General features: G+C 48.0%; 3 protein-coding genes across 8 annotated transcripts in view; 1 reads left to right on the top strand and 2 right to left on the bottom strand.

Annotated features, from left to right (window-relative positions):
- On the bottom strand, positions 1 to 10435 carry LOC118508908 (PDZ domain-containing protein GIPC3). Its single transcript, XM_036048769.1, has 6 exons — positions 9458 to 10435; positions 7940 to 8124; positions 1521 to 1751; positions 1177 to 1431; positions 1003 to 1092; positions 1 to 926 (listed from the first exon to the last, which is right to left on the bottom strand). The coding sequence occupies exons 1-6, from the start codon at positions 9495 to 9497 to the stop codon at positions 774 to 776; spliced, it is 954 nt and encodes a 317-aa protein (XP_035904662.1). The 5' UTR covers positions 9498 to 10435; the 3' UTR covers positions 1 to 773.
- LOC118508897 (dynein heavy chain 8, axonemal-like) lies at positions 8527 to 27752 on the bottom strand. Its single transcript, XM_036048735.1, is given in 12 exon segments — positions 8527 to 8610; positions 10221 to 13241; positions 13321 to 13356; positions 13358 to 14046; positions 14123 to 18704; positions 18775 to 19679; positions 19752 to 19908; positions 19911 to 19994; positions 19996 to 21154; positions 21230 to 21891; positions 21893 to 26797; positions 26868 to 27752. Coding segments are annotated over 11 exon segments (13824 nt in total). The 5' UTR covers positions 27387 to 27752; the 3' UTR covers positions 8527 to 8610; positions 10221 to 13115.
- Positions 12855 to 27780, top strand: part of LOC118508899 (mucin-5AC) — a 75653-nt gene continuing 60727 nt past the window's right edge. For 3 of the 6 annotated variants that reach the window (XM_036048742.1, XM_036048741.1, XM_036048751.1), the window contains exon 1: positions 13238 to 13386. The gene's annotated coding sequence lies outside the window, so the exon portion shown is untranslated. Of the gene's footprint in view, positions 12975 to 13099; positions 13200 to 13237; positions 13387 to 27780 lie in introns of those variants that run through there. The other 3 variants (XM_036048748.1, XM_036048747.1, XM_036048746.1) reach the window with 3 other exon arrangements.

Consider the following 27780-nt stretch of genomic DNA (forward strand, 5'->3'; position numbering starts at 1 on the left):
TTCTTTCTCATCTTATGATTAAATATTTATTATTGCATTCTCACAATTTAATACGAACTCCATTTTGCTAAAATACTTTTCCCCCTCACTCGTTCGCCTCGCTACTGAGTGAGGCGTTCTCCGCCGTCTGCCCCTGTTTCTCCCGCTTCAGTTCCTCATTATCCTTAATGAAACCGAAGCAAACAAAACAAACAAAAAATGAAAAGGAAAACCTCCCATCGACGCAGCGATTGGTTTTCGCACGATTTTCGTTGCATTTTCTAACAGAAACACATTTTTACAACATTTTACAATTTTAAAAACACTAAGTTCGTTAAACCACCCTTTCCGCAGACGGTGCACCCCCGGCAGTGGAAGGGGAGTTGGTAATATGGGTTGTAATTTTGCCTCTTATTCATCTACCTAACAGTGGAATGTGTTGGGAATGCGTTAAACTTGCTTCGTGGCGACATTTGGCGCAGCATCAGTTTACATATCTTGTCTCTATCACGGCTATCTCCGCTATCGCCTGCTTATCAACTCCCATTCTGGAGGGGGCTTTCCAATCACCTCACAAATAGATGCTAGCGGTGTAGCAGTAGTAGTTGTTGTTGGTGTAGTAATAATAGTAGTAGTAGTAGTAGTAGTAGTTTAAAACACATCACATTTCACGAGCGCCTCGTCGATCGATTGCTGCCTTCGTTTCTTCGTAAATGCTCCTATTTTTTGTTTGTTTATCTCAAGTAGGATCTCGTCGTCGGTTCATCATTGGTTCCAGCGACTCTGGCGCGCCCTTATCTTTTGTATCGGCCGTGGCGTGCATCCGTGATGGCGCCCCAGAGCTCGATGATGAAATCGTCAGTAAAACCGAAAGCCTCCAGGTCGGACGCATCGATCGCTTCCGCAAAGTCCATCGAGTTAATTTTGTTGTTACCTAGTTCCCAGATCTGCAAGCGAGAGACAAAGTGTTTTCATTACGTGATGCGCAGCGCGTCCGACGGTACCTCGCATTCGGTTACTCACTTGTGTGGCTAGCTCACTATCGTTGATTCCCATGAAGGAGTCGAGCAGTGAGTTAATGGCATCAATTCCACTTTGCGTAGCATCGTCGTGCTGAAACGAAATTGGCGAGTTAATGCGGACCCGTTCGCTGTTACGGAGGCGCGCTCACGATGCTAGTCCGGCCACCGTACGTACCTCATCTTCGATGGCTGCGTTTCCATTGGCCTTAAACCGCAGCGTCTCCTTTCCACTGCCGTAGCCCTGCTTGCCCGGTTTGCTGCCGGCCGTTCCTTTGCGCGGCGCTATTCCCTGGAACCCGCTCTTCATCGGCTCCACCAGACGGATGGTAAACGTGGATCCGGTGGGAATGTCCTTCAGCATGCGGGCCACCTCGTAGTGTCGCTTTCCGACCACATTGATCCCGTCCAGCTTCTCGATGTGATCGCCAATCTGCGGTGGAACGGTGGAAAGAGATCGGGGAAACCATATAAGCTTGGTGCGTGATTTCGCCATCGCAATCGGATCGATCGATACTCTACCTGTATGTGAGGAATCCGATCGATGACGCTGCCACTTTTGATGCGCTTGATGAACGCGTAACCCGCACCGTTGTCCGTGATCGTTAGACCGAGGGCATCCTCCGACTTAACGATCTCCACCTCCTTCGGGCGACCCTTTTTGTGTGCGAAAATGAAATCGTTCAACCCGATCTGACCGCCCAGCAGATTGCTCATGTCGACTTTGTGCGAGTTTAGCGTGCAGAACAGAATCTGAAATTGCGAAAGAGAGACGATCAGTTAGAGGATGATTAAAGTTCGGGGCATATTAAAGAACGGTAAAAGACGCTTCTTGTCTGCACTCCGATCACAGATCGCTCACGCCCAAGGTAGGAAAAACAATACTTTATGGAGCACAGTGAATCACTGTTCTATCTGCCGTTAGCTCTCTTTCTACCTTTTGACACGCTTTTCCAGTACGGTACGGAGTTTACCAAACAATAACTAAAGCTTTTCCTTCGGCAGCACTCAAACAAAACATCAAACAAAACGCAAACGTGTCTCGAGAGATCCACTCCGCAGCACCGACTGCAGTGCAGGGCGATCGTGCATGCTGAGCGGCACGGGACAGCGCCAACAACGCCAAAGCACACCCTCGAGAAAAGTGTGATCATCGGCTACGACGCTCTCGCACATCTCGCACTTTTCGCGGAAGGGTACGACCGACCGCTCTGGCCAACCGAACGGGGAAATTTGACCCAATGGTCTAGCAGCACCCGCCATCAACTCAATGCAACCGATTCCGATTGTGCATTTTCAATCGTGTTTTTCTTCGCACTTTGTTTGCTCTGGCTTCACTCGTTGCAGGTTCGTCGCTTTCCATCGGGCGCCATCCGCGGGGAGGGAAAATCCGCCCGAAAAAAAGACCGAAACAGCCTCATCATCTCACTGCTGACGTGAGCAGGCTCAATTTCATTATTATTATTACTCTTTCGATGCCCCCGGGTGCCACAAGTCGTTGTCGGTGGATGAAAATTCATCACGAGTGCCATCTTCGCATACGGTGGTTGTTGGCCGACATCATTTTCCACTGACCTCGTCGGACTCGGGCTCGGGCTGGGTGGTCGGTGTTGGCAATTTCTTCGCCAGTTTCGTGGCTTTTCTCAACATTCCAACCATTTCACTCTTCGTTCCGTTTTGGGCCGAGCTTTACGTGGCATTTTCGAGCGAAGTTGAGCTTCACACTAATAGGCTTTCCGTGGATTTGCTTTTGTTTGGGAAAATTACGGAGCCGATTGCTTTGCGAGAGGCAAGTTAGGAATATGTAACTGCGGATCGTTGGTCGGTAGTTGTTGACGCTCGATGATTTGTTTCTCATCGCTAGCCGGAAAAGGCTCGTGCCTCGGTCGATTGCTCTTAGTATGGTAGGACGAACGGTAGGAAGTCTTTGGAGGTCCAATATTACGTTGGCCATGTTTAGGCGCTCAACGCCGGCGTACCAGCAATAGCGCAGGGCAGATCGAGCAGCAGGCACGATACACGCTGGTTATCGTAACGTTGTCAATACAGCGCTGTACTCCCCCAATGACCCATTCGTAACGCTTGGCTCGCAACGCCATACCTAACCTTGACATCACACCGAAGCGTAGGAAGGTATCGCCCAAAATCGTCACCGGTCACACAACTTTCGAGCTGCACATGCGTTACGTTCCGGTGCACTTTCGCTCCAACCTCGGAGAAGCCCACATTCACGATCGATCCTGTCGGGTGTGGAAAGTTTTTCATTCGCCGCGGTGCTCCATCCATCTCTCTGCAATTGTGATGCTTTGGTTGGATTGATTTCGGCCTCGAGCGTTGAACTTCGCGCTGTCCACCGCAAATTAAATACCTACTCGTGTTCCTTTTCATCCCCAACTCATCCAAATCGGGCGCTCGTGTGTGTTGAGTAAGCGGAAGTGGATCCAACTGTGCGGAACCGCGGCGACTAGCGCAGCGCAGGTTGCAATCACGGTGTCGCCGGTGTGTTGCTGTAGCCCTCGATCCTCTGTAGCGAGATTCGGCCGGCAATTCGCAGGTGTCAGGTCAGGTCAGACCGGACCGGAATCTCGTACACCACCACCGTGCCAAACAGAGCGTGATTCCTATGCTATGGGCGTATGGGTGTGGGTTTCTGTCGCGGTTTTAGACCTCTTCATCCACAAGGGTCCGCTGAACCAACGAGCGAACCAACAATTAGGGGCGGTACAATGTTAAAGTTCCATCATTCGCTGGCTGAAGAGCTGTCCGCTGTCTCTTAATTGATTGCCGCCAGTTAATTAATATTAAATATGTTTTAGGGAGTGTTATTCAACGGGTCCCCAAGTATGCTGTTCTGCTGCATGGACATAAATCTCCCCTGTTCCCTTTGAAGTGCACCAGGAGAGACAAAATGAATGCACCATCGAATTAATCTCGCATCTTCCATTGCAGCACTCCCAATACGGCGGGAGCTGCAATAGCATCAGCATTTGTTGCGCCCATCTTTAATTAGCTTTATATTGGAAGCATTATTACTTGCTCATTATTTAGTTAGCTTTCCACGCAAACGCCCGCGGTGAATGCCTGGAGCAACACCACGAAACATCTAGACGTATTTTTAGAGAAGCCCCACACGGTGTTTCGCCGAGCGACGCAAAGGCTGCTGACCACCGGCAGTTGACAGGCCCGAGCTTAGCTGCACAACTAGCTCTAGAGGCTCCGATTGCAATGAGCGTATGAAGTTACTTTCTAATTGAATTGAACCACACCAAGACCTTGCCAGTGAAAAGGTGTGCAACCTTTCACGACGGCGCAACACAAATGGCTACACACGTTGGCACGCGGCGTAGCTGAGCTTATCTCTCGGATGTGCGGATCCATCCAGCTGCAGGACGCAACTCAAAAAATTATGCAATTTCGCTTCCACAGTTACTTTTCCCGTGTTGTTGCTTGATGGAGTGGAGTAATGTTTCTTTTTGTTTTAAACATGTTTGCAAGCATCGTCACATCCACAGCCACTGCCAATGCGGAGTGTATCGCATCCGAACACGTGCGCCCCGATGCAACACAATCGGCAAACGTGAGGGGCGCCCAGCAACACAACACAACCGCCTTTTTAATTCGACCTGCAGTATGCAAATGCATCGCAATCCCCACGCACTATTTGTGCCGTGTGTGGACTGGAGATGAAAAGCGGGAGGTTTGTTTGTCTTTTCCTGTGTTGTCCTAGTCACGTTCACACGGCCACAATCGTCAGGGGCCCACGCTGTTTTGCCCTGTTGTGTTGTTAGCTGCAGAAAAAGAAAGCACCTAACGGTAACAAATCGCTCCGGTGCATTCAATATGGTGGTCTTATTTTGGGTCGCTCACGCTGGTACAACCAGTTCGGGGACGGGACTGGTTCTAGTCTACTTTCGGATGGGTCGCTGCTAATCCCACTCCACGCTCCAGTTGAAGCGAAGCGAATTGCCCTAACCCTATGCTCCGTTAAAGATTATCACAGTTAGCGGTCCTACCAACTGCGACGGTCCTTTCATAATACAACCGATCGCTTAATTAGGCGTCAAGTATCTGTCCTTAAACCAGTCTACACTCCAACCGCGATCACTTACATTTTCAAACGAAACGAAATGATGATCCAGTTCCGCGCTATTCCGACTAAAACTTGTCCCGATCGGGCTTCTTCCGGAACCGGCAGGAGAAAGTAGTTAGACGTTAGAGTCGAACCTCGAGCGCTTGCTAATTTCACTTGGGCACACATTGCTTCTGCACCATGTCCTCACAAACTTTGTTGCAGTTTGGTACCGGACAGTGGATGCCGTCGAGCAGTGACCACCACAGGGTTGGGGGTGAAAACTGGAAACCGACTGGTCCATCCCGAGGAAACTCCACCACATTGGGACAGTTTCCTTCTTTTCCATTTCACCTTTCGCCAAACTAAACACAATCTCGATCGCCATCGCCGATCGCCATAGTCGCAGAGTGGCATCAGTGATGCATCGAAAAGTGGCATCAGTTGAAGGGCGAGCTATTTTCCATTTATCTTCACTTGGTGCTGCTATCTATTTATCCTCGATCCATCCATCCTCGCGGCAATCGGGCTGAAGCATTGAAAAAGTATTTAGCAGCATGCTTTTCACCCTATCCTTCTTGCACTAGAGATGCGATCTTGGATGAATTCAGCGCAAATTACCTTGCAGACTGCAATGTCTGACAGGGGTCGAAAGCTGGTGGGGACAACCGGTGGACTTGACTTTGCTCGACTCGGCAGACTTTCACCCCAGGAAGACGACCCGCCGCCAAACAAAGCTCAGTTGGGGAGGCTTTTCATCCGTTGCAACGATACCACCATTTCTGGACATTATGTATTTACTATAAATTCAACCAAATTCAGTATAAAGTGTGCAAGACACGAATCATCCTGTTGCTCACTGTGCTTCATTAGATCAAACATGCAAAGCCGCGTAAACATCGCAGTACTCGCTTTTCCGCTTCTTATGTGTTTCAACGATGTTGGCGCTTTAATTCACACGTTCCGCATTATTGCGCTAGTACACGGTAAGCACAACGTAAACAGTGTCCGATCACATGAAAATATGCACTTCAGGTTCCCAGAAAGGGAAAATGTACATCCCACGATAGGAAAATGGTGCGCCACACCGATAGCAAAGAACGACGATTGCACCCACGAACGCCTTCGTCAAACACCTGCCACTTCCTTGCCGCTTCGATCCGGCCTCGGGAAACTAATCGCTGTCATAATGGTTCACATGTTGGCGAATGTCGGTCAAGCAACGGGCTCATGCTCGTGCACTGAGCGTTATACAATACACGAGCCGTACTGGAAGAGCCTCTTTCAAGATCGATCCGATGAAATCTGTCTGACCGGCGTACATTCCGCTGCACGTGTGCTGCTGGGCATTCCCGAAATGCCTACCCTTAATTCTCTCTATTTTTGACACGCTAATGATGCACAACCTCCGTGGCCTCATTTTTCGCGCATCCCTGAAACACCGGGTCCAGCAGCGTCGAAACAGGTTGCCGAATGCTACAACGAGCGGATTTGATTTTTTTTTTGTGTTGGTGTTGGCTCCTAATCATTCGGAAGAAGCATATGAAAGAAACCGGGCAAGGCACCAACACCTCAAGCAGCTCGAGTTTCATTGACCCAATTTGGGGTTCCAACGGAATAGAAACTGGCCTCGCCACCGGGTTCGCTTGGGATGTAGCTTTAACTCGTTTCTTTTCCAATTTTCTAAATTTCTTTCCGCACCGGGATTGAGTTTGTTGTTGGGTATTTTGCGGGCCTACGGCTCAGCTGACCCAGCGGAACGATCACATCGCGATGTTGTGCTGCCGCGATCGATCGCCTATTGCACTGTGAAGTCAACGATATCTCCATATGTGTTTGTGTGTGTGTAGTGTATGTCGATCAAGATATAAAATATAAACTTTTTTGCTTGCTGGCTACCGGCGCAGTTCCTTGGCGCCGATCAGCAGGTTCTGGCGTGGTAGGGATGTGTGCTCAATAAAGCATGTTTTATAGTTACCGCGCCGCAATCAAATCGCTGCTCGAATAAACGAACTTTTCACGGGTTTCCGGCATTGGCTGGCCAAAAATTCATTCCATCGTAACACTGCATAAACATTGGCCGCGTACAAACAGCTGACGGGGTAGCAATAATGGCCACCGCCGCGATGCCGTTATGCAATTCCGTTGAGCATGAAGCGTTTTTTTACACCCTCCAAAAATGCCCAGTTCCGTGCCTCGGTACCGATCGGAATTGAGGAAGAAAATAAAATAATCGGGATTTATGACAGGTTTGCGCGGCGAAGGTGCATTCAACTGTACACTGCACTGCACCGAAGCACGTGAAGCCAAATTTGGAACATTACAGCACAGCAGAGGATGATCGTGATTTACGGATAGACGGTCGCATTTTTTAAGATACCGCAAAGTTTTGGGTATTATTGGACTATTGCTGTCAGATTTCGACAAGCTGTGTGTTCCGAAATTAGTCACACTCTTCCAAAGATGCTTGGCCACGTCATGAAAATGGCACGTCGCAATTGCTAGAATAGTCGGGATCAATGTATGGACTTGAAGAATCTGTGTAACGTTGGCCCGATGCATTGGCTGGTGTCTCGCATTTGTCATTATCGGCTGCGAGCCGTTTTGCTTCAACGATTGCTTCAAGTACCCCATCTCAAGTGTGCAATCGCTGTGACAGAGCCTGGCGGACAAAGGTAATTCGCCCACGAATCACACCTCGTAAAACCGTCGGACGGAAGATAAGATATCGCAAGCGAATATCGCATATTGGAGCGTTTGGAAGCGACAAAAGGCTATCAAGGAGGCTGACGCGAGCTAATACTAACAAATTCGGAACGCCCATTCATCAGTGCAAAATGGAAAAAGAGTACTGTGCCTCACTGTGACTTACCTCATCCATAGCGAAATCGTAGCATTCGGCGATCTTCTGGTAGAGCTCCTTGACACTGGCAAACCCGGTGATGAAGCCGGTTGGACTGCCGTGCGCCAGCTGGCAATTGAACACCAGCTGCGGCTTGGTGACGGTCGATTCGCCGTGGCCACCGTTGCTCATGCTGTCGTGGTGGATCGTGGGCGCTGTTGGGATCGGAGGGTTTTTGTAGTTGTTGTTATCGTGGAACGCATGCGGATCCTTGGTCATCGGTGGCGAAGGATTGGATATTTTGGTGCTTTTCTTATTGAACAACGGCATCGTGATGGTGGTGGTCGTGTCCGAAACCCAGCAAGGCAGTTAGGGAGGTAGGAGGGAGCTAGTCTCTACTGTCACTTTACACTACGGACGTCAGACACGATGTAGATCGTGTCCGCGATGACGCGCTCCGTTTGAAGAAAAAAAGCCCGTTTTAGGGGAAGGAAGGAATGGGTAAACGAAATTTTGTGTTTCAGGAAACCGGAACCGGAAGAGCAAACGGGGCAGATGGGAAAAAAAAACAAAACCAAGTGGGAAAACACACGTCTCCAGCCGATGGGAGTTTGGGCTGCTTCTATGCAGTGGACCAGAATGAAGGTCCGTGTATGTTTGGTTTCGAATTAAATCTTGTTAACAACAAGTACGTGTGTGAGCTGTCAGTATAGGTTAGCGATGTCAGTGGGAAGTTACCGAAACAACAAGGAACAGGGAACAGGGAAGTTCAGGAAGGGAATATTAAAAAAGAGAAAAAAGAAAAGAGATAGAAGAGATTGTAGAGCACTCTGCGATACGGTACTGATTCAACAACGTACACAACCACACTTATATTCACACATACAAAAATACACACACACACAAACACGCGTAACATGGTACTATCTAAAATATCTGTTTGAACTCGCTAAGGCAAACATGGCGGGCAACTCGCGCTTGCTGTTGCTAATATTCTGCCATGGCGCGAGAGACGGAACTCAGGAAGTGTTGTTGTTGTTGTGGCCGTTTCTTGGCGCAATAGCACAGTGTAAGCCAGTGTGTTTAGCTAAATTCACCAAGATATTCCACACTACAGTCACAGTACGCACACGGTCACCTACTACAACAACTACTCGGGCATGCAAAGTCGAAAAGTGGTTCAACAGTAGGCGCTGCGTCGGCTTGCGTTTTCCAGCTCCGTTAACCCTTCACTGCCGTAACCAAGGACGCTTTTCCCGAACTGCCTACTGCGATCGTATAGGATACACTGCTTGGTAGCGCTGTAGCAGTCTTGTAGATGGGGGACTTTTCTTATCGGGCGCCCCACCGTTCCGTTCGCTGATAAGCGCGTACACTCTGTACACTGTACACACCGTGGCACCAAAGTTAGGGGGTGAAAACAAAAGTACAAAAAAATAACCGAGTAAACGACCACCACATGCCGCATGTGACACTTTACAAACGGTTCCCTGCGTCTGTCGGAAGGTCGATAAAGGCGGGAAGCGCACAGATAGCAAAACAACGTACCAGCGATCGAAAACGGCCAGAAGCTATACTTTGCCCACATGGAACGTTGCTGCACAGGGTGTCGGCAAAGCGGCGGCGAACGCGAATTGTCTCCGGGATTGTTTCGCTCCGTTTGGTCTTCAGATTGACAACGGTCGCTGACGGCGAACAACTCCACCAGCAGAGTGGTACCGCACGCAACAACTATCTCAGATCGGATCGAGTACTACACGGATCGATCAACCAATTACTGTCCCAATAACCGTCTCGCGAGGCTCTGCGTACGTGTACGTGTACGCTGTCGCGAATAACACGGGTTGATTTCCACTGCCAGAAGCGGTTTTCCGCGCGACGAATTCACTAACGGACTAGCAGCTACCTACACCGCCGCGCCTTGGTCCGACCTTCGTTGGGGGTTCTCTCGTACGCGCTCTCTCTCACGTGTAGCGGCCTTCTCGCTTTAACGGCTGTTATGAACCGTTACAGCAGCAGCAGCAGCAGCAGCGAGAAGGATGGGGTTAGGTGGCGAACCTCCCGGTGGCTACATGTACACGCTGCCGTTTCACTTGACCGCGCGCGCTTCCGCACCGCCTGGCTTCTCAACGACTCTCACGCACAACCAAACACCACGCCGATGGAGGGGGTGGCGTGAAAACCGGCCACCGAGCGCGCGCACACATACACGTACACACACACACTCAGCCGAGAGCAGAGAAGAGCGTTTGCACACAGACCCGCGATGGAAATTGGAGCTGAGGGAGCAACAGCACAGCGCCCAACTAACCGTAAGTATTCTTTGCGTCGAATCTCGCGGCTTCCACGCAGCACTTTACAGCCTTCACTCGGATTTTGCCGGTTTGCACTGTGGCGTTCGCGCGTTCGTGCGTGTGTTTTTCTCAGCCTCACGTGAGCGAATGCACCGGTTTGCCCATCAGCAGCAGAAGCAGCAGAACACGGCAGGAATGCGTTGCTGACTGTACGCCGTCGGATTGGCAAATGAAAATACGACCGCTGTGTGGCGCTCGATGGGAAGCGCGCTGTGGAAGTACGATGCAGTGTTTCTCAACCAGTTCCGATCCACGATCGCCACCCCCTGATCGTGCGTGATCATTTTTCAAATTGCATCTAATACAAACAGGCACATCTGGATACTCGTTGTTTAAAGTTCTTCATTTTGCGAAAATAATTTCAACGCTATAGATCAAGACACATTTTCTGCCTTGTGTCTTCAAACTGCCATCAGGTTAAGCGAGACTGACATTGGAGGATGCCTTGGTGCTCCAAGGGAGGGATAGTACGAGATGGACTTCAGACCTTTAGTTTCTTCCGTCATCTTCATCTCGCACCTTTTCTTGCCTACTTCCGTTTACCGTTATCAAAGGCCAAAGGGGAGATGGCTCTCCAGCGGCTATCTCGCGTACGGGTTGGTGGAAGAAGTTTCTCCAGCCCATTCTCTTTGATGAACGTGCTCTCGCGCAAGTCGCAAGCAGCCCTTCTAGGCAAATGGTCCACGAGCATGCGATACCTTTCATTGTAAAGTGCCGTGAATTGAACGACCTTCAACATGTTCTAGTGTGAGTTCTGCCCAAGATGCTGTCCATATTGCACTTCGTCGTTTGTAGGGGTTGCACTGAATATGGAACAAGGTGCGTAGGAATATACCAAAAAGCAGCATGAGACCGAATTCGATCTCTCCATCACCGACAAGAGCAAACGAACGAACGTCCATTGTTTCCCCGGATGTCGATTCTGTAAATGGGGCTCTGCCGTTTGGGAGGTTATTTCCCCCCTCTTTTTGTGTCGTACTATTTGCATAATTTATGGCCAAGAGGTGTGTAATTGAAATATTTGCATTAGAATGCGCTATGGCACTGGTCTGAGAGATTTTTGATAGTGTGACTGTGCTAACAAAACATTGCGTGGCTCTGACGAGAATGACGAAGAGTCAAAATTGAACACCTACCCTGGCAGCGTGTTGACGTCGATGGTTGGTTCACTCCCGCGGGAGAAGTGCGTGTCGAGCAACAAAAGTTGCAAGTTCAGCGACCAGCCAATCCTATCCCTCCCATAAACCCCTTTTTCGTAGCAGAGAGCAGGTATGTGCGTGTAGCATTTGGTGTCTCACTTAAGTTGGACGATTCGGAAACATTACGATCGATACTTGATCTAGCGACGTGTTTCGTAAATTTGTAAGACGATTTGTGAGGTGATTCTACGTGGAATCAACTTGCATACCATACGACAACTTTCGCTGTCAGATTAATTATTGTCAAAGTAGCATTATTTCTAACTAACTGGCTGAAGTTAGTTCGATACCTTCAAATGTGAAGGTCATCAACCAACGCCGTTCCGGAGGGAAGGCCATCGATCCGGATTTATCTTCCGCACTGCTGCAATAAGGCATGATGTAGCATGTATCGATCGTGTAGCGGCAATATGAAAAGTCTGTGCGGCAGCCTCAATATGGTGCTCAGCTCAAACCGGTGTCGAACGCCGGATGTCAGACATTGCTCGGATTTCCTTTTTGTTTTCCCTTCTAGCTACGTGATGACGACTGTTATGGCTATTTCCGAAGCAACTGTCGTCATAATTCCGGAAGTAATACCATACGTTACTGTATCACGATCACGGTAGAGCAAAACGGTTCGATCGCATGGTTCACATATTACACACCACTGCCTTTGGTTAGTCAATAAATGCGAAAACAACGGAAGACTAGAGAACATTGAATTAAACCCGGCAGTTCTGCATGAAAATTACAAATTTAAAAAAAGGACATACATTTCATTTTTTCTGTGCTAGCTGTTTTGAAATTTCATTCATAGTCAAACATTGCATGTGGTGCGGTACGATACAGTTGCAGCAAAGCAAAAGAAACACGAATGACCGGCACGAATCGAAAAAGTTAGTCGTGCCATGGCGAACGAAAAGTGAAACCAAGATTTTTAGTTAACTGACTGAGACCAAGGCAAGAAGGTAATTATTCTTTTATTTAAAAAGAAACTTAAAAACTCGCCATTTGACCTTAGGCGTTCAACTCTCATAAATTTATTTATTGAAGATTTCTCAGATTATTCAGTACATTGCACATGCACGCAATATGCAAATGTTTATTCCTGTAAAGCAAACTGTTTCGTTGCCTTTTTTCCTTTTTTGTTCATAACCTGAATATTTCATTATACATACAATATTTTACGTTCTGGAAATAACCAATACAATAATGATCCATGAAAAAGCTTCTATTTTAAATATTTTCCTGTTATTATATCTTTCACGATACCGTAACGGTCGTTTCAAAATCATGCGAAACGGAAAACGTCAAACGACAAGGTTGGATCATTTGCTCGTTTGACAATCAACCGAGCGCGGCAACAACAAACCCGCACATCGAGAGCACGTACACAAACGCGAAGGACAAAACAATTTCAGGAAGAAACCGCGTGGCTTGTGAACTTCGCAAAACAAAGTAGTATATTTATCATTTGTAGTGCAAATACCACAACAAAACGATTAGCGATTGTTTAGTTGCGTATAATGCGTAATAATAAAGTGTTTATTCATAGTTTTACAAGCGGCCTGTGTGCCGGATTTTGAAGCTAACTTTTCATCAACAAATTTTAGTGCCTTTGTTTACATGAGTGCTTTTTCGATGCCGGGTGTTAGTGAGCAGTGCATCCGCTTATTTGATATCACACAAAAGGGCAACTCCGCGGAGAACCCAATGTTCCGGTGGTTTGGCTGTTTGTAGCCACAGTGGCGTAATGTAATTCAAATCAGTTCGATTGGCTTTCTTGTAAACTGGACACTGTAGTGAAAGAGAATGTGGTGGTTACGCGCTTTAAATCAACGGATGTGCCTCAAGTGAAATGTGTAGTGAAAATTACCTCGTAAAGCTTTGGATCCTTCGGCGCCGTGGAGTTTAATAGCGTAAACATGGATAACGGGCATGGGTGAGTAGAGAACTTTGTTGGTAGCTTCCTGCAGCCGGATGAATCGTTTGTCCCATCCAGCTCCGTCGATATACAGACCATAAACATACACTCCTTCTGGTGGCGTTACCTTGCACTCCTCGGTGAGCATCTGTGTGACGTCGTTGTGAAGCGTGATCATATCCAACGCCCACCCTTTGTGTGCGCGGGCCACTTCCTGTCGCATGGCCGTTAGAAATCCTTGCGGGTTGAAAAATCCGGTCATCCAGAACATGTTGGGCCGTTTCCGGAAACACCAGTTATAGAATTGTGTGTTTCGCTCGATCAGTTCGGTGAACCAAAAACCAAGCGACGCCGAAGCCCAACTACCCCGCTTCCAGACGGTCGGTACACGGGCATCGTAGATGTTGTCCAATGCATCTCGAAGCTGCTCGTTCATAATAATGACTCCGTCGATAGCTAGCAGCAGATCGTCCAGTGTTTGTCGTACGAGCAATAAGATGCGCTGAATGCGATCGATTTCTTGGCGTAAAAAGATATTCATCGACTCTTGATGGCCCATGATGCGTAATCGCTCCTTTACTGCGTACGGGTCGTAGGGAGGAGGGACCTTGCCTAACATGTCATGCACCATCCTTGCTACCGTCACTTCACGAGTCTCACCGCCGCCGCCAGATGATTCTGTAGGATAGACAAAGGAAATTAAATTTATCACTTTACTTTGTAATCACCAAACCTATCCTTTTCGATAGCTTACCTTTTGGTTGGATCGATAGAATTGTATCTAAAATTTCTTTCGTTGTATTGCTTTGGTACGTAATGTCTGCGTTCGAGTGCAATCCATAAACTTGCGGAGGATCCACGAGCGGCATGTTGTCTATTGCCTCAAGATATTCCTCGATAGTCTTGAAGCGCATGATACGATACTCACGGAAGAAGCGGAATGTTTCCTCAAACATTGCGTCGGAAAACCAAACGCGGGCGAAGGTGTTGAGCAGCCGCTTGTCGTAGTCGTCGGTAACGCGTCCACCGTATTGCACCTCTCCCAACATGTAACGCATCGTCTTCCAGCTAACGCGACCGACCTTAGGATCCAGTGCGTCCAGATGGTTCTGCACAAACATGCAACTTGCCAGCCAATCTGCCGAATTGAATTCATAGGGAATATTCCACCCCAGCGGTCCAAACTTTCGTCGTTCCTGCACAACCGTGTGTAGAAAAGATATGCCGTATATCAGTGGCACATAGAGCGGGGAATCGCTGTACTCAAACATCTCTATGGACATCGATGCGTAGGTGCGTTTCAAACCGGCCTTCACTCCGGACGGTGGTTCGTTGGTGAATTTCAAAGACATCTGTAGAAATGTGATCGGGAACAGGGGATGCGGTTCGGTCGTCATCCAAATGCGGAAATTTTCATGATACGCCGTGGGGCCGGCTCGTTCCAAATCCAATATCTGCAGCATCAGCTCGTTCATGTACTCTAATCCGAGATGGCAATTCTGTAGCAACACCCAGGAACCTTCTTCCAATGAGCTGCCCACAAGCTTGCGCGCATGCACTTCCTGCCCTTGACCCATAGAAATTGAGCGGCACTTGAACCCGTTCTTTTTGGCCAAATTTTCAATGCTTGGCGTGGGATCGGAACCCATGGACAAAAAGCATACTAACGGTGTCAGAGGACGGCTTTCTTCTAGCAATGCGTCGTAATTGATGATAACTGGATCTGCAAACCGCTCACCCAGCGACATGCCAAGATACCGACGGCTTTGAAATAGCGTTCTGTCCGGGCACCAGGCCCGTATCAGCAGCAGTCGTCGGAAGGCATCCATTGACTGATACCCGCCTTCCGGTGGTAACGGCTCTTCTTCGGGTGCTTCCTTGGAGAACCATGCTTTCCAACCCTTCTCATTGTTGCGTATGCTGTCCAAAATAGCACCGAAATGGTCAAGTTTGGAGAGTTGCACCAAATTTAGCCAGGTCACGTCGGCGATCCATTTGTATGGTTTCTCTGGACATGTGTTTATGTCCAACGCAGCTCCTCCCTTGATGAACGTTTGGAACTCTGCGTGCGTAACGGTTTTTCGATCCAGATCAATGTTTAGCGCCATCAGAAGGACGAAAAGGTATTTGTGTACTTCATACAAGCCGCGGCAAACATAGCGGAAAATGTCGTATGTGAGGTATTCGATGATGTTGTTGATGCGCCTGGTTGGTACCGGATGTCGGTCGGAGCGTAACATTGAGATATCAAACCGTTCCAGGAACTGTACCAGCGACGTTTGATACATGTTGTTCACCATGGTCATACTGCATATGAGAAAGTATAGCACACTGCCTCGTGCGGCCACCGGTCGATACTCTTCACGAGCTCGATTGATTTTAATCTCCGTTTCTCGAGCAATCTTCAGCTTCTCGCGTACTTCTATCGAAGTTATCTTGCTGGTATTCAGCACTCCGATAACCGTTACATCGTCTACCAGGCTGCCCTGTGTGGTGGACAGCTTGTGTAGCAGATTGGCTTCCAACTCCTGCATTTTACGACGATTGGCGGTGACGTCTTTAATCAAGTTGGTTCGTTCCGATTCGAGCTCGCGCTTCTCTGTAAGAATCACCCGGCCGAGCAATTGATCCTCCAGCCCTCGCATCGTTACGGTAAAATCAATTATCGACGTTCGAGCCGATACTTCCGGCGTGTAAAGCGGGTTCGGTAGCTTTGTGGTCATGTACATGCGGAATGAATCGTTCACATCCACCTCCTTGTCGCCTACTTTTACCTTGTACGTGTTGCCCATTTTGATAAAGTTCTTCTCCAACACATTATCTAGCACGGGATCAAGTTCTTCGCCGATGTCCTCTATCAGCATCGGATAGCCAAGTGAGACACAGTCCTCGATGTGGTTTCGAAAGTACTTGTGGTTCAGAGAGGTTACCACTAGCCCAAAGTCGTTTTCCTTATTTCTTATCCACATTTTTCCTTGTGACTGTGGATCTATCAGCAGTGGGAAGCGGGCTGCTTTTGTAACAATGATTCCGTTTTGAATCGAAAGCTCGTCATTTGGTAGTCCCTGCAGGTTCCACTCTCCAATGGTGGCAGGATCGGTAAGACTCTCTGTGATATTGATGCTTCTAGATACTGGAATCCTGCGCCTGCTCAGTTCGCTTTGCCAATTCGTCTGCAGCACTGTACGATACTCCTGATTGAACGGTCCAGTGTATGAAAGGAAGCCGGTCAAAATGAGGACATCTCCTACAAGCCGTTCGGTTTCGTCTTTAAATTGTTCTAATTGTTCCGTCCAGCGCACTCGTTCGTCTGCTAGTCCATCAATCAGTGCTGACGCTGCGTCCATCTTATCTTGACATTGTTTCGCATCATCCAGGACTGCTTTCTTCTTTGCCATTGCCTCGTCAAACATTTGTTGCACAACGGCCAGTTCCTCTTCTTTCGCTTTTAGCAGTGCCTCCGCAGCGGCTTTCTCGGCCATGGCAATATCTAGCTTCTTCTGCTGTCGGGCCAAGTTGGCCTTCAAGGGCAAAACATCCTTATTTACGTCGTAGAAGTCGGCCATCGCCACAGTCCACTTGAGCAAACCTGCCACATTGCCGCAAGCTGCTTTGGCCGCCTCAAACGTGTATAGGTGGTAGTTGAAGTACGGCATCATAAGATCAACTGTTTCGGCGTTGATGAGATCCGCCTGGTAACGAACAATTTTTCCCAGAAAGCCTGTGTCGGCCATTACCTTGAGCGACTGTTCCCAGGATGCCAGCATGAATTGGCGCTCCTCATCTGGCTTCACAGGGGCCACTCTTCTTCCAAACAGTATGAGCACAACGTCCATGATCAGTGTGATCAAATAAGGTGGTTTGCCCAGCTTTCGTACCGTCGCAATATCGGCGCCAGTTACAGTTTTCAAGGCAGCCTCGGCTTGTTCCAGCGCTGGTCTTGCAGCCTCCAGCTTTTCCTCTGCAATCATTGTATCGGCCTGGATTTGCTCTACCAGTATGTCGGCTTTGTTTTTAACCACCATTACGTCCGCCTTTACTAACTCGGCCGCACGCTGGGACTCTGTCACGGAGGCTAACACCACCTCTGCCGCTTTTGTTGCAATGACGATATCTTTCTCCTTTTCCTCCAGCTCTACGCGCAGCACATCGACGGATTCAGCTGCCTCGATAAGCTTCACCAGACCAGTTTGCATGCGCCCTGCTAGAATGGCAATATTTTCGTGCTTCTGTCTGTAGATCACCTTGTAACCTTCCAAGAACGAAAGGAACGATTTGGGCGTCACGTGTGCTTGGCGTCGGAATCGTTCAAAGTATTCGATGCACACTTCTGCAACACGGTTCTGTACGAAAGCCATAATTTCGATTAGGCGCACCTTTACGTCAGCCGTGCAGACGATATTGTAGTCGCGTAGGAAATGCGTCGACACAGCAATGAGCGCATCCTCGGGCCAACGCTGGAACCAATCGATGGTACAGCCCGAGATGAGGCCGGGGAACTTCAGCGACCGGTTGCGGAACTTTTCTCCGACTGGCGAGAAACAGAGGACGATATGCAGATTGGCGCGAGCTCTGGAGATGAAGAAATCGTACAGATTGTCCTGCGTCGGGATTCGCCTGGGGTCGACTTTTTTCATCACCGGTATTAGCTCATTCGTGATTTGATCAATTTCATCCTTCGGAAATAGGTTAGCAATTTCGCCAGAACTGAGTACGTTGTTGATATACTCCAGAAATCCTTCGTCCTTGATGTCGTTATCGGTGAATATGAATGTTATCCCCTGACCGTCAACGCCGGACACGCGATACAAATACTTGAGATCTTCCATAAGGTTGTTCACATTATACGCTCTAGTCAGAGTGATTTGGTAAAACTTGTACCCAGCTATGAATGATGCCAGACGAGTTAAGCTCTGTTTTCCTGAGCCACCAACACCGACTAGCAGCGCGTTGCCACGCGGAGTGCCAATTATACGTGAGATGATCATCATATGGATTAGGGCGTCACGGAAGAACACCAAATCCATTGTGGCTCCGCGTATCTGCTCGTTGTACTGCTCGAGAAACATTTTAACTCGTGCTGTTGTTTCTTCGAATCCGGGCATTTCTTCGTACAGCTTGGGTGGTTCTAGACTGACATCGTCGCCTTCCTCACCAGTTGGTTCGGGTGCATCTCGTAGAAAGTCCACGAAAAACTGTTCTTCTTCCTGGTAGTGTTCAAAGTCAGGTCCAAGTTCCTTTTCAGCAGTCGATCGCAAATTTTCCACAAACCAATTACGATCCTCAAAATTGGTAAACCGATCCGCTATCACCCGTGTACATTCGTGTCTCCAGAGCTGCAATAAAAATTGAATTAAAGAAAAGTTATTGAATTTTGTGTAGTGTCTCATCAACGCTCGCACTTACGTTGACGGCTATACGAATCGTATCACACTGTTCGGATTTTATTTTCAGCATGCCTTCCCAAATTCGTGAAAGATCTCGAAGGTTGAACACGTAGTGGAATTTGGCCGGCGTCGGAAGCATCTTCACTTTTGTCGCCTGCCAGATTTTTCGTGTCAGCGGCACAAGCCGAGGAATAAACCGGACCAGCTCGTCGTTGAACCGTGTGTCGCAAAAGTATCCTTCGCCAAGCACACCGAATATCTTATCCATCGACTTGTTGCTTGGAATGGCACAGTTAAAAATGCAAAACTGGCGTTTTAGGCGCGGCGGTATGTCATTTCTGCCACCGCCCGGATGAATCATAGCGGCTAGCATTTGAATGTCTAGCACGGTTAGGAAATCGCCAGGTTTGTCCAATGAGTAGAAGCCCCGATTCTCCATCAGTTGACGTACGATCTCGTTCGTCACTTGGTCGCCCCACTCGTTGACGATCGGCATGTTTACATCGTCAATGAAGATGGACATCTTACGTTGTTGAGGTGGACCGTAAGTTGTACCGACGCGCTTCTCCACGTACGACTCGATAATACGCTGAAACATGTTTGGCGTAGTGGCGGAAGAAAAGTTGAAGCTTTTCGACAGGTGGTATTCGGGATCGTATTGCAACATATAACCCTTGATCATGACGGTTTTTCCGGTGCCTTGTTCGCCAATCAGCAGAACCGCTTTACTCTGTCTAGCCACCAAATCGATCAGGAATGAGGTGCGCACATTGTCCACGTTTGGCACTAGGATACTAGCGAATTCGGGTACAGTGTCATTAGGGTAGATATACTCCTCCACACGATCGTTCCAATGTTGCCAATTACCCTCTGCTGATACGACATATTCGAAAATGGTCTCTCCCGGCTGTAGCTTTGGCCATTCTGAATTGTAATGTAAAGGAAAGGATGAAATCATGCTTAAAAATGCCACTGTCACACAGCTGATGTACTCACTCATTTTAGACGGGTGCTTTGCTATAAACTCTCCTATTTTCTCGCGATCCTCCAGTTCCAGTACGGCACCTAATGACCACATCAGTGAAAACAAAAACAGTCTCTCCACATGAGCATCGGTAAAATCTATGGGTTCGTTTTCACTTTGTGGAGCCAACAATCCTCCAGAAGATCACAACACTGTCGAATGTAGATTGCTTCCAGTATCTTCATTTTGGCCTTCAGTTTCGTTTGGACAAAGTCAGTGCAAGTCGTTATAGATTTTGAGGAACAACCGCCGCAGCAGATCGCTCTGCTCTGGTGGCTTAGTTTTGAGCCAACCGTTCAAAATTGGTTCCCACTTCATGACGGATGCACTCATAAACACCATGCCCATGCGACTGACGGTGGCCGGTGACGCATTGTCTACATTATCTGGCTCAAAGACCAGCTTTGCGTTCGGTGCCATCGTAATGCGATCGCCGTTGGCTAGCGTAAGTGTTTTGTTATCGTCTAGCACGGAATTCAAGTTCTCAATCCATACCGCATCAACTGGTCCGTCTAACACAAGCCACACAAAGTCCGTTTTCTTCACCTTCAGTGTTCGTCGCCACAGGGTCGAGAAGATACCATCCGTCCAGTCATTAGTGGCTACGTCGAGTCTACCAAACATCTGTGGGGCCGTGATCGCTTTCGGGTTCATTCGTATCTCTTTATGCGGCATGCCAAGCTCTGTAAAACTCTTCAACAGGGTCAGAATACACTGCGTCTTGCCCGCTCCGGTTGGTCCTAGAGTCATGAGACCGTGTCGCACAAGTGACGTTTCGTATAGTTGTATTACTTTCAAATTCCATTCGGGATGGTTCATCAGTCCAAGAGACTCTGCACTATTCGCTATGGCTTTCTGCAGTTCCTTGTAGCTGGAGGTGCTTAGTTTGATGCCCGGAAACAGATCCTCGATCAGTGAAATAAAGAGTGGCTCATCCTCATCGACAAGTTTCGACACATTCATATCGCGCAATACGCGCATAACGATCGTTTCCTCTGTATCGGTAGGATTCGCTCGCTTCTGCGCACCCAGCGTTCTCAGCACGGACAGAATGTTACGCAAACCGAAATCGTAATGCACCTGCTTCGAGAGTTGTTCCTCGCAGAGCTTGTACAGGGTGAAGAATTTTCTCGCTAGTATGACGTTGTCCTTAAAACCGCAGCTGGCCAGTTTGACGCGCATAATAATCTGCCGATCAGGGACCATCATAGCCACGGACCGAAACATGATTTTCAAGTTCTCTGGGAGCTCCTGTCTTCCCGCATACCCTGGATTCATCGTGATGAAGAGACCGAACTCCGGATTTAACGAAACGGTGTCGCCATCGCTAAACAAGAAGGACGTTTTCTTCTCTTTTCTGGCAGTAAGTACGATGCTGCAAAAAGGAGCAGAGGAAATTGCATTGACGTATCAAACCAAACCCCTTGTAAATGAGAGTACAACTACTTACTGAATCTGCTGCGCAGCTACGGACAGCACAGGGAGCTCGATACGATTGAACTCATCAAAACAACCCCATGAGCCAGATTGCGCAAGACCTTTGTAAATACGTCCCAAGCCACGGAAGTCCATCTGATCAGAACAATTGAAGACCACCACCAACTTTCCCAGCGCACGGCCCATATCCTTGGTGGTTTCCGTTTTGCCTGTACCCGCGGGTCCTGCTGGCGCTCCACCCATCGACATACCGATCGCTTGTGCGAGCGTTATATAACACCGATCAGTAAGCGGTGTGATGGCCAATCGCTCCGTTACGCCGAGATACTCGTTTTGGTAGATGAAGTCGACATCCGTTATCTTCACAATCACATCGTCTGTTTCTTCAATGTAGTAAAATCGAGCCTGCTTTTGCCATTCAAAATCCATGGCAGTTCGAATGCGGAAGCGAACCAAGTCGTCAAAGATGTCACGTTGGTGGACGTGGATCGTAACCATTGTTTCGAACCGAATGCGTTCCAGCTTCGTTAAATCCTTCACCGTCAGCTCAATGAGACTGTTCAGAAGGTTCAGAAACCTGTTGTTCGTCACGCGCATGATTGCTTTGTCCGTGCGGCATCTGCTGAGTGCTATCTCAGCTTCATTTGTCCACAGCAGCTGTACTCCAACGAGTCCCCGCTTGTCCGCAATATTCTTGAAATCCGACGATAAAGTTGAAATCAGGACTGGCAAGACAGTGTGCCATGTGAGCCAAGATTGTCCGGATAGTGTCCTGCATTTCAGCTAACAAGCTTCCGAGCCACAACTCTACACCGCCGGTACAAAATACGGGATTGGTCAAAGGAACACGCTCGCCGTTATCCGAATACAGGGCAACGATTTTTCCGAACGTTTTTTCATCAAACTCCACCCTGGCAACTGCATCGAAAATGCTCAACAGATGCGCCTGAATGGAAGTGGGATCGGAACTTTGACCAAGAATCTCCAGCAACACCGGATCGGAAATGAAGAAAAAGCGAGGGAATAACAGTCGCTTTGATTCGAGGTATCCAGTAAGCGACTTCTGGCATGTTTCTAGCTGCTCCAGCAGAGAAGTAAGCGTGTAGGACATGACGTCTTCACCCGTGCAGCACTGCACAACGTTTGGATTGTCTCGTGCACGAAACATTATGCGCACCCAGCTCTTGTCGATTCCCGCGAACCGTTTGGCATCCTGTGGCAGCTGTTTGGAGATATCTCCGCCAACGAATACTGCCTCCAGGTATATCCACAGGTTCTGTACTTGTAGCCATTTTTCCAGGATTTCTCCAGTGTTCACCAGCTTGTGTAACCACATCATAATGTCCTTTTTGAAGTGTGCATTGAATCGGTTTGAAGCCAAGGAATTCACGATCATGATACTATCCTCGAGCATCGATATGATCTCAACGGTTTCTGCAGGTTTGATGAGCAGTTCGCCACGTGTCTTGAAGGCGGCAAACTGGAGGTTCACCGTGGACCATTCGGCGACGACCGTGCGCAGCTTGGTATCGATGTCATTTTCCTTCACAGCTCCGATACAAGTGTCTTCGATGTCATCGGAAAACTTGAGCAACGGTGCTTCCATGATGTTGCCGAGGGTAAAGGTGGGATTGGTAACATCGAACTTGCAGTCCAGCATCTGTTCCAGCTTTTCCCAGTGACGGTCTTTCATTGCTTCGTTGCACATAAGCTCCAGCAATGGACAACTGTTATTGAAATCATCGATCTTCTGCTTCAGCTCGATGTAAGCGGGCCAATCCTTCATCGCTTTGGGAAGCTTTCGACAACGATTCTGGAAGTCGGTGAGCTCTGCATTGATGTTCTCTATGTTCACATCCTGCCATGGGGTTTCGTAGTACTGATCAATACTTTTCATCACTTGCAGGTACAATGAGTACAGTTTGTTCAGCAGGTTAAACTCCTTCTTTCGCTTGTGCAACACGGGATAGTCGTTCACTTTCAGCCCCAAGAACGCTTCACCGTTAGCGTACATTTCGAACTTGCGCCACAGCTCGTCGAAGCGTCCCTGGAACATGAGCAACCGATCGCTAGCTTCTTTCGCCGGAATGCCTTCCTCCATCGGTCCGTTCGTTTCAAACTCTTCATCAAATCCAGTGATTTCCTCCTTGAACTTGGCTACTCCTGCCGCGAGTTCTCGCTGCAGCGGCACCTGCAGGGCTATGATGTCGTTTTCGACCTTTTCTACCAATTTGATCATTGACTTGAAAGTGTCGCGAATGCCATACACGTTATCCACCTGCTCCTGAGTTATTCCAAGCTGCTCAAAGTCGGCCAGCGTACGATAGGTTTGCTCGATAAACGTTAGATCGACGTCAATGAAAGAAAAGTTGTCCTGCACCGTTTGCAAACAATCCATCGCCATGCGAATGTCGTCCAAATCGGTAAGAGTTCGTTTGAGCGTTTCATCGTGTTTAGTGATAAAGTCAACAATCTCTTCTATCCGAATGTTGTAGAAAGCGAAGAAACGCCGAAGCACAAGCTCTACCACAGCATCTAGCTGGATGACGATCGGCCCGATGTGACTGCTGTATGTGACGGATGCAAGATCTTCCTTGATCTTTTCGAACAACTCCGGCTTTGCTTCCAGAGCCACAGTGAACAAATTTTGTTTCCAAAGGTACTCGTAATGATTGTAGACTTGCTTCAAAACGTAACTAATGTCGGGCTTCAGTAGCAACATACCGCCATCAAACTCGTGCTTCATTCTAGTCACCTCCTTGTGCTCAGAAATGAGTTTGAACCAATCTCGTTCGGCGCGCTGTTCTGCCAACACGGGACGTCGCGTTTTTCTTTCGGCTGACTTTGCTTGCCGGCCCCAGGTCGAAATGGCGTAGAAAGTTTCAACCACATTCAGCACAACTCTTTCGAACGAAAACTGTATGTCTTCCAGCGAGGGTACTATGTCACAGCAGTCGGTCTGTAATTGCATCGCGGTAACGATGAGTGGATGGATTTCGCTTAAAATGGCTGCCTTGTTTAGCTGAAGTCGCACCAGTTCGAGTCTTGAGCGTAGCTTTTCCAATGAGTTTTTCACCATGCGTACGAACACATTTATGATTCGATTGTTGAAATATGCAAACAGCTCCATGCAGTCAATGTGGAGCGTACTGACGTCGTAGTTGAGCGCTCCATAGTCCTGGAAAAGGGCTTCCAGATGTGCTTCTGGTGTTGGGTTGGCAGGCGTTTTATACAGTTTGTCGAAGCGAATCCAGTCAAATTTGTCTGTCGGAAGTTGCTCCTCTTGGCGCCTATTCTCATCGTTGATTTGATCAAGAGGAAGTTGATATCTTCGGTTGCCACGATCATCACTATCGGGAACTTCGATTTTCTGCACAAACTTATTGATCAGCTCTATAACTGCACCTTCCATAGCCTGTGACTTCTTTTCCAGGTACACTTGCACCGATTGGCGATAGCGAATGTTCATGTCGTAAAATTCGTTCGGATCCACTGGGTCAGCCGGGAGCGTCAGAAGGTCGGTGCTTTCAAAGGAATTCAACGTGTCTTCCACGCGAGCCTGCCAAATGTCGTGAACTTCCTTGTAGAACTGTTCCGTTTCCACTAGCGTCATTTCGACATCATCCAGATATTTATCAACGTTCAAAGATTCCCATGTAATAACGCACAGCCCGGGTAGGAATACTGCGTCCAATTTCACCAACATTGTTCTCATCAAAGGTAGAAATATCGCTGGGATGGCTAAACGCAGTGCATTGTTTTTTTGTAACAGATGCTTCGCTCTTTCAAAGCAATGGTAGATTTTCTCCTTGGTTTGTACCAATACAATGGTGAAATCGGGTGCGCTTAAACCGAGCTTAAGTATTACTTCCGTTTCCCTGATGACTTGTTTGATCCATGGATGAAAGTTGAGCTCCAACCAGTTATCTGAGGATCGCTTACGGTACACCGGTGTGGACAGTTTAGTGCGAGCCTGTTCTGCAAACGTCATCCATGCTTTGTGATGCAGCAACTCGTAGTGAATCAACACTTCACACAGATAGTTATAATATTTGATGCATAGTTGTGCCTTTCGGTGGTTTAAGACACATGTTCGGGTTTTGAGGGAAGCAAGCGGAACATCCATTTGTCGAAATAGCGCCCGAGCCCACATGATGCGCCCAACCGTTTCTGGGACACCGTACGGCAATGGTGGATTCGCCCGATGCTCGTTGTAGATATCCTTGAGCTGAAAAATTTCGTTTTCCAGCATCATTGCGACATCCAGATAGCGACGGTCGATGCACAAACAGTCCAGTTGTAATTTTTCGAATCTCCGCAAAATCAAAAGACTACTATCGACAGTACGCTCGTTAACTAGCTGAGTTTTGAGAAACTTTTGAAGACCTGACTCGGCGGTTTCCACCTCTTTAAGATAGCATTCATAATCGGTGTCGAACTGGTGTTCGGTGTAAATCAGCGGATCGTAAGGTTTGGAGATGAGTGTTTCGTACGCCGCTTTAATTCGTCCTGAGAACACTTCCGTGCCAGAAATGGCCACCTGGTCGATAATTTCATATTTCAGATACAGCTCCATGACTTCTAATATTCGTGCCAACCGTAGCTTGAAGTGGTTCAACTTCCCAAAAACAAACACCTGCGAGCATTCCCAGGGTGTTTCAGTCGGGCTGTCCGTCATTTTCTGTACCGTTTGATTGTAGCTATCGCGAAAGGCAGCATCCAGATTGTGGCAGATGGTGATTTTACTGATCAATACCTTCTTCGGTTGATGGTATATACGGATCGTTCCGCGATCAGTGAGAAACAGCCGACAGTTGATGATGATTTGATTGGCAATCTTTGTCAGCAGCCCTGTGATACGATCCGACGTGTTGTAATACATGGACGATTTGTACACGTGACGGATAACTTCCAGCAGGCTTGGAATGCTACGCGTTGCCTCCTGTGGTTCACATCGGTACAAAGGATCCCAAAACCGTTCGATTGAGCTGATGAAACGTACGTTGTCCCGCGACTCGATCAATTTGTTTGACAATTCTGCCGCTAATCCTTCCCACACTTTGACCAACTTGCCACGAGAAATTTTAAGGGATTCCAAAAATTGAAGAAAAACTTTGCTCTCCGTAAACTCACTGATCGAGGTGTAGCGCGTCAGTATAGTACGCCAATATTCCAGCTCCACCAGTGGTCCGACGTAATGGGGCGCTTGCTCGATCTGATCGCCCTGAGTGAGAGCATACTGAACCTGCTCCATCCATCGACTGAAAATTTGCTCAACACGTCCCATCCGGTCACGATCGCGAGCCGTTTCTTTTACCTGAATTGCTGTCAAGAGGAAGCCCAGGTACAGGTCGCGATCCACATCAAAAATGATTCGCTGCGATATGTCTTTTTCGGTGCTTTTGAGAAAATTGATGAACCGATTCACACCGTACTTGAAGTTGCTCTTCTGAACCTCATTGCAATGGCCATAGTCCCGGATATGATCGATGGCTGGTTTAAGCACCTTCTCCAAAATAGATACCAAGCTGTAGACGATCGAGCATCCTGCTGGTATTGTGATGTAGGTGAACAAAATTTCCTACAAAGATAAGATCGGTTTTATTGCGATTTACTTTTCAAACGGCATGCCTGAACATTTCATTACTCACATCGCTGAGTCCTTTGGTTTCAATTGGTTTGACATTGCTGTGGCGGCACACTCCGACACACACCACCGTCACTTTACCACTGCGCCCATCGGTGATCCAAACTTGATTAGTGTCCTGTTTCATCTTTGCGTTGTATCTTCCCGTATCCATCCCCGGCGGAGGACACATGCCATAAAACAACAGCAATGCCTTCACGCCCTCTGGTTCGAAAAAGCTGTCCAGCAACTTCACGTCCGCCATGCGATCCGCAACACATTCGGCAGCAAAATCTTGATCTTCGGCTAAAATGTAGGCACCCACCTCCAGCACATGGCGATGTTTGGTGGCCAAAATGTTGAGACGTTCCGAGCGAGCCTCTTTCGATTTCTCGAGCCGTAGTTGGATTTCCTGCTCTTCCGTAATCTTCGGTGGACTCCCGCGTCTGCGCTTGACCAGCTGTACCACATTGCCGATTTTCGTACTGACCCCGATCACATTCAGCACTTTTTTCAGATGGCGCTCTGGATCTGGATCCGCCATGTTGGTCTCAATGATGCACTATTTTCAATCGACAGTTCCCGCCTTATGTGTTGGGAACGGAATAAAACGTGAAAAGTGTGTAATCAAAAGTTCAATGATTGCTAAGTTTGTTTCTCTGTTTCTCTGTTACTTGCTGGAAAAAAATGTGTTTGTACTATTCATGCTGAGTGCAGTATTATTCCTTTTACTTTTCCAGAAAATCAATTGGGCTTCTCAAGCTATTGTGATAATCAAAACCAACAAACGGCAGCCTATCAAACGTTCTAATTTTTTTTTTATGTTTCCCCCCCCCCTCCCCTTATTTGATTGTGTTTTGTTTTGTTTCACTCGTAAATCGCCATATCTTAATCATACGTGAGTTTAATCGACCCCTGATACATCTTCCATGATAAAC

The sequence above is a fragment of the Anopheles stephensi genome, chromosome 3 (assembly GCF_013141755.1).
Source record: "Anopheles stephensi strain Indian chromosome 3, UCI_ANSTEP_V1.0, whole genome shotgun sequence".
Classification (NCBI taxonomy): Eukaryota; Metazoa; Arthropoda; class Insecta; order Diptera; family Culicidae; genus Anopheles; species Anopheles stephensi.

Excerpts from the sequence above, each read along its gene's own strand:
- LOC118508908 (XM_036048769.1), bottom strand. The coding sequence starts at position 9,497 with ATGTGGGCAAAGTATAGCTTCTGGCCGTTTTCGATCGCTG. Across the intron at positions 8,125-9,457 it reads CTGGCCGTTTTCGATCGCTG|CGCCCACGATCCACCACGAC; the intron begins GTACGTTGTTTT and ends CGATCCCAACAG. Across the intron at positions 1,752-7,939 it reads ACGATTTCGCTATGGATGAG|ATTCTGTTCTGCACGCTAAA; the intron begins GTAAGTCACAGT and ends TCGCAATTTCAG.